A 6,881-nucleotide genomic window follows, 5' to 3' on the forward strand; every position below is an offset into this window, starting at 1 on the left:
ATAAAAAAAAAGTAATAAAAGTAAAATAAAAAAGTTTATTTTTATAACTTATTCAAGTTAAAGTATTAACTAATTAATAAAAAAAACTGCACTGTCTATTTATTTATACTAGTTTACGTTTATGACTTATTTAAATATAAAAGAACACTAATAGGGTGACAGTTACCATATTGTACATTTTCATAAATATATAATTAAAAATCGCCGATTGTGCAACACGATATTGTTATATATATGTATGTGTTACATACAGAATAGTAGAGCACTCAGCACACGTGCGGCGAGTTGGGTATATATTTGGATATGAGGTTAGTTCGCGCGTATCTTTTAAAGAGAAATAGAACGACAAACCTTTCGCCTCTTGCGACAGAATGTGAAATGCCTCTTGGATCTTGACTTCGGCATTTGACATCGTTCGAAAATATAAAGGGAATGTCGCGGAACGTTTGTGTCGACGAGCGTTTTGACACCCGGCGATAACGATGCGATCACGAACGGACGTAGGTTAGGATACTTAAAATTGATATAAATGTGAGTAAGTATTGTGTACATACACAGCCAATCGATGCATTTAGCTAATGGACCTTGTCAGATTATTAGTCACGTCGTCACGTGCTGTGTTAATCTTATTGTTTCTCCGCTAAGAATTACAAGGAAGCGATATGCTTTAATATGCGAATGTAAGTTTACTTGAGTAACCGAGACACGGATTGACACGGACGAGACGGTGGCAGTGTGCTTTTTAAAAAAAAGGTTGTAATTTCAATCTAATTCAAATTGTATATAAATATTTGTAGTGTATGTATTATATAATATATATTATATAACATTAAAATTAGGAACATATATTATATTCAGCGCATTTGAATAACATTCTCTTATTGTACAGTTTGTTCGTTTATTATAATTGACTATAAAATGAGTTTTTTTTAACTAAATTATTTAGTATAAAATATGACAATAGTTTAATAGAAAATAGATCTGATGTAAAATATGATAACGGAAAATTTTATTCAAGATATGTAATCGTGAAATATCGAACTGTTACTCAGTGAACACCAAGTTACACGTAACATATTTGTTAGTTGTAATTTCTCACAAAATATAACATATTGTTATATTATAGTTACATTGTTGAGTGGAAAATTACAGCTAACAAGTATGTTACATGTAACTTGGTATTTACTGGGTTTTATCTGTAAGAAATATAAAGCTACTAATGTAAAATGAGTTTTTGTTACTAAATTATTTAATATAAAATATGACAATAATTTAATAGAAAAAACATCTGATGTAAAATATGATAACAGAAAATTCTACTTGAGATATGTAGTCATGAAATATCGAACTGTTACCCAGCGAACACCAAGTTACACATAACATATTTATTAGTTGTAATTTCCCACAAAATATAATAATATATTGTTATATTATAGTTACATTGTTGAGTGGAAAATTAGAGCTAACAAGTACATTACATGTAACTTGGTGTTTACTGGATTTTATCTGTAAGAAATATAAAGCTACTAATGTAAAATGAATTTTTTTTTACTAAATTATTTAATGATAAATAAAAATATGACAATAGTTTAATAAAAAGAAGATCTGATGTAAAATATGATAACAGAAAATTCTACTCAAGATATGTAATCATGAAATATCGAACTGTTACCCAGCGAACACCAAGTTACTCGTAACATATTTATTAGTTGTAATTTCCCACAAAATATAATAACATATTGTTATATTATAGTTACATTGTTGAGTGGAAAATTACAGCTAACAAGTATGTTACATGTAACTTGGTATTTACTGGGTTTTATCTAGAAATATAAAGCTATTTTATCTAAAATCATAGATATTATATCAGTTACACTGATATAATATAAACACACACATCTATAATTATTATATAATATAAACACACACATCTATAATAATTTTATTGATTTGACTGTAGATATAGTATATAAAAAAAAAAAGAGATAATCTCGCACCAGTTTGAGACAAATACAATTCTTGAAGCTAAGCACACTCGCAATTGTGGATTGCAGTCATGGACAAGAGCAGCATGTTACAAATACGGATGGAAAGGCCTCTCTACGAGCACGAGACATTGAATGAAAATTTCAATTACAAGAAACCGAAGTCGTCCCGTAAGTTGTGAAACTGTGAGATGCAATTACGCCCTGCGCTACTGCGGCAAGCACATAAATTTGTAAGCACAAATCAAATCTTGTTTGCAGTGTTGCGGAATGCGATAAACAATGTTAAATCGAAAAACTGGCAGTCTTTTGTATTGTCGACGATCCCCGTGGTGCAATGGCTCCGCGAGTACAATTGGAGGGAGGATATATTGCCCGATATTATTTCAGGTTTAACAGTGGCGATTATGCACATACCGCAAGGTATGGCCTATGCGCTGCTGGGAAATCTACCGCCGGTAGTTGGCATATACATGGCTTTCTTTCCTGTCTTCATATATTTCTTCTTTGGCACGTCCAGGCACGTGTCTATAGGTGAGAATACGAGGCGATGAAAACAAAACGATGCCGAGTATACGATTTTGGGAGCTAAAGATAACGTTGAGCTGCAAACTTGCAAAAAATACACACACACGCACAGAGTGGCCCACGTAAAGTGTTACAAGCTAATAACTCTAAGAATGTTTGTCATATCAAAAAGTTATTTACAAGTTTCGAAAAAGTTTCATGTATTGGAGGAGCCTTTCTAATTACGTAAGTAAAAATCTCCCTCGAAGCGGATGGGGGTGACTTTAAAATTTCAAATGGAATCCCCTATAAAATGTTACATATTTGGATTTAACATTGTTTCTACGAGAAAAAATAAGTAAATCTTTATCTGAAATATTTTTTTGGAAAATGATTCTATCGAAAGTTATAAATATTTAAACTTTAAAATAAAATGCATTGAAGTTAATTATAAAGGCATAAATTAAATAAAAGGTTTCAAAGTTTTCCTTTTTTTCTTTTTATTTTATTAAATGTTCGAACTGTTGTCCGTTTACATTTAAACATTTATTAATTCTTTCTACAAAATTTTGTCTTTCTCTAAACAACATTTCTGTGGTGACACAAGCTTCACATATTCTTTGTTTTAAAAATCTTTTATCGTAGATGGTTGAAACATGACTTTCTCTTTGATATAGCGATAGCCTTATAAAAGAATAGTCCAAAGTTGTCAGAACAGATGAACGAAGAGGCGATTGAACTTTCCTGACTTATCCATCTGTCACCAAATATTTTTAAAAGAATACGCGTAGCTCTAGAAAAATGAGAAGATGGATGCATCATTTTGTTGAAACCACTCTTCTCTTCTTATATTAAATGGCAATTCTTCTAAAAATAGAGGAAGATGATTGCTCAATAGATTGCAATAAGATTCAGTATTAATAGTACCATTAAAAAGGTATCCAATCACAAAATCGCCAGTTATTCCACACCATACATTTAGTGATCAACGATACTGCGAAGAAATCGTATGCATCCAATGAAGATTCTCATGTGCATATTGTATATTAATATGCTCATGATTATATATTAATAGTGTTGGTAAATTGTGCTTCATCAGAAAAAAGAATATTTTGCAAAATAAATTTTCCGTGGCATTACGCCATCCACTCACGAAATATTGATGCTCATAATTGGTTTCTGAAAGTTCCTGAGTCGAAATGTTTCAGATAAAGTTTACTTATTTTTCCTTGTAGAAAAATTCAAATATGTAACATTTATTCAAGGGGGCGGAGGAAAAAATTTTTGTTTACGTAATAGATATAATAGATATAAGTTAGAAAGGTCCCTCTAATACATGAAACTTCTTCACGAACAATTTTTTGACACGAGTAATATTCTTAGAGCCAGGGTTGGATCGTAACTAGTTAAAAAGTTAATAACTTTTAATTTAACTTATTGTTAGTTAATTTTAAACGAGTTAACTATTAATTTTAACTAGTTATTTTCTAACATATATAAACTTTAACTTATTAACTTTCTTCTAAGTTAAAAATTTATTTATTTAAAAGAAAAAACATTTTCATGCAAAGAAAATATTTTGTTGTTATTTCATATAAATTTAATTTACAAATAAAATATTAAATTTATTTGATTATTTATATTGTAATTTTTTTTATCTAGAGTAATTTTATTTTTAAAAATTACAATATTCTAATATAAATGTTTTTTAAAATTAACTTTTAATTTAACTTTAGTTAATTTAATCTTAACTTTTAACTGAGCTAGTTTTTTGTTCATGCAACTTTTAACTTAACAAAGTTAATTTTATAAGTTATCATTAACTTTAACTTAATTTAGTTAAAAAAAAATATTAATTTACCCAACCCCGCTTAGAGTTATTAGCTTGTAACGCATTACATGGGCCGCCCTGTAAAACACACACCTTTTGTGGTCCGCAACTTACTCTCCCGGTCAATACATTTACTTGATTAACTTCCGTTACAGAAAAGTTAGAAATAATACATCTTAATATGAACTATATTCAACAACCTTGAACAATCAAACATTCTTGGCACCTATCAGGAACTTTCGCTGTGGTTTGCCTGATGACTGGCAAAGTAGTAACGGTTTATTCGAGTCCGCACGAGCAATACACATTTGCGAATGTTACGGAGACCGTTTCGCAAAATCTCGAGGATGTCGCATATGTATATACACCTATGCAAGTAGCAACAGCTGTGACATTAATGGTCGGAATATTTCAGGTAAACGTCTCTTAAATGCGATGCTCGGAATTACCGACATTACAGTTATATGAATATCTCCGAATTGAAAATCCTTTCACAGAATTGAAATAAACATGAAATGTAAAGGTGGGACGAAGGAATTTGCAGTAAAAAGAAAATAATTTTTAACTTTTGTTCGTTTTTACTACAAATTCCTTTGTCCCACTGCTACATTTTATGTCTATTTCAATCCTGTGAAAGGATTTTCAATTCCGTTCAGTCAATTCGGAGATATTTATATAACTGTAATGTCGGTAATTCCGACACCTTCCAGCATCGCCTTAAGTCCCTTACACTACAATACGAAGAAATAGAGGTAGCGATAGAAATAACCAGGCAATAAGCATAACGGCATGCAGGAACAGGGGAATTCCAGCTTATCGGAAATTTTATCGCTATTGCTTATTCCGTGTTCCAATCTGCATTGACATATGCAACATTCCTGAATATCCTCCATTTCTATTGCTATCGCTGTTCCCTCGCATTGTGCAAGGGGCTTTATTGCCCCATGAAAACATTCGCTCGAAATCAAAAGACAGAAAATGAAGTGGTTTTCTCTTTTTTTTTTATAGATAATAATGTATACATTCCGATTAGGCATTGTGACGACTTTGCTGAGCGAAACTTTAGTGAACAGCTTTACAACAGCAGCTGCTGTTTATGTTTTAATATCTCAAATTAAGGATCTCCTTGGTTTAAAACTGCCAAAGCAAAAAGGTTACTTTAAACTGATTTTTGTAAGTGAACAAATCATTTTTTTTCGTATGCAATACCGTGAATTATAATTAACGTACAGTAGCGAGCAAGAAAAAAGCAGGATTTGAATATTTCATTATATTTTATTTTATTTTCTAGTAAAGATATTGATACCATATTGTTAGATACGTTACTCAAATATGCAATCTATACATATTATGAAGATTTAAAGAAATTATAAAAATTTTCTAAAAAAGTCGGTTTTTTTGAAAGTCATATATTTCACTAATTTTATTTTTTTGTTTATGTTTATACAAAAACTTAAAAATGAAGCAATTGTAATATAAAAATATTATTAATATCACAAACAGTAAGACAAAGAGCTAAACAAGCCAAGCCAAAGGTTTTCGTGCTGTTAAAGTTAATAAAGTTTACTAGGTAAATATTAAAAATCATAAATCACAAGTGTTACAAATATTGTGCAATTCCAAACATTTCGACCTTATATGTGGTCATTTTCAATGAACATAAATAATAAATTAATAAAATATTAAAATCTTACATCAACAATGGCGCAAGTACAATACTTGAAAGTCGATTGATGTCAGAAAAACTTTGCGCGCAATTCACTGTCCGCAAGATATATATATTTCGGTAGTCGTATAAAGTTGTTCGTGGTTAAGTAAAACGGTTGAGTTTCCAGGATCTGGTTAAAGAAATTAGTTGATGACGGGAACGTGAAAAGATTAAAATGTATGTCAGTTAGGAGAGTTATTACAGAAGCGACTAAATATTATTAATATTTAGTCGTAAGCTGCCACGAGCTTTAATTACACCCTGCAAACACAGATTATAACTGCAATATTAGAGCAACATTGTAACATTTTTGTAATATAGCTTGAATGTTACAATATTGCTGCAACATTGCTATTATAATCTGTGTTTGCACAGTGTTACATCTAGAGATGTAAATAAAAAAAAAACCAAATTGTTTTTTTTTTTCATAAAATACGTTTTTTTAAGAAAAAAAACATAAGCCTCGTTTTTTTCTCAAAATTTTGTTTTTTTGCAGCTGTCTATTTAATATCTATATTTTACTTAATATAAGTTAATTTTTCATGATTTTTTATTTTATAGATAGTAAATTTAAATTATCATTTTAATTTTTATGCAGAACAAGAAAGCCAAAATATTGATTCTAAAACATATTTTGAACCAAGGACTTCAATAAATAATTATAATAAATTCTACTTAAAGAAAAACTGTTCAGAAAAAAAATTAAAAAGATTCTCCTTTTGTAAAAGTTAAATGTAGATCACATTAAAATTAATTATATAATTACTATTTACAATTAATTAGTCGTGCTATCAAAATTAGCAAAAAAACCAATTGATTTGTATTTTTTTAATAGATCGGAAGAGCACAC

The 6,881-nt window shown here is 29.7% G+C and overlaps 1 protein-coding gene across 1 annotated transcript in view; it reads left to right on the forward strand.

The window, feature by feature from the left end:
• The first annotated feature begins 537 nt into the window (after nt 1-537).
• LOC105459019 (prestin-like) overlaps nt 538-6,881 on the forward strand; it is an 11,749-nt gene continuing 5,405 nt past the window's right edge. Inside the window, exons 1-5 of the mRNA XM_011704679.1 lie at nt 538-680; nt 2,055-2,156; nt 2,247-2,519; nt 4,557-4,738; nt 5,332-5,540. Of these exons, the coding sequence (XP_011702981.1) occupies nt 566-680; nt 2,055-2,156; nt 2,247-2,519; nt 4,557-4,738; nt 5,332-5,540 (881 nt within the window). The 5' untranslated portion in view covers nt 538-565. The remainder of the gene's footprint in view (nt 681-2,054; nt 2,157-2,246; nt 2,520-4,556; nt 4,739-5,331; nt 5,541-6,881) is intronic.

Source organism: Wasmannia auropunctata, unplaced genomic scaffold, assembly GCF_000956235.1.
Source record: "Wasmannia auropunctata unplaced genomic scaffold, wasmannia.A_1.0 LD334225.1, whole genome shotgun sequence".
Lineage (NCBI taxonomy): Eukaryota > Metazoa > Arthropoda > Insecta > Hymenoptera > Formicidae > Wasmannia > Wasmannia auropunctata.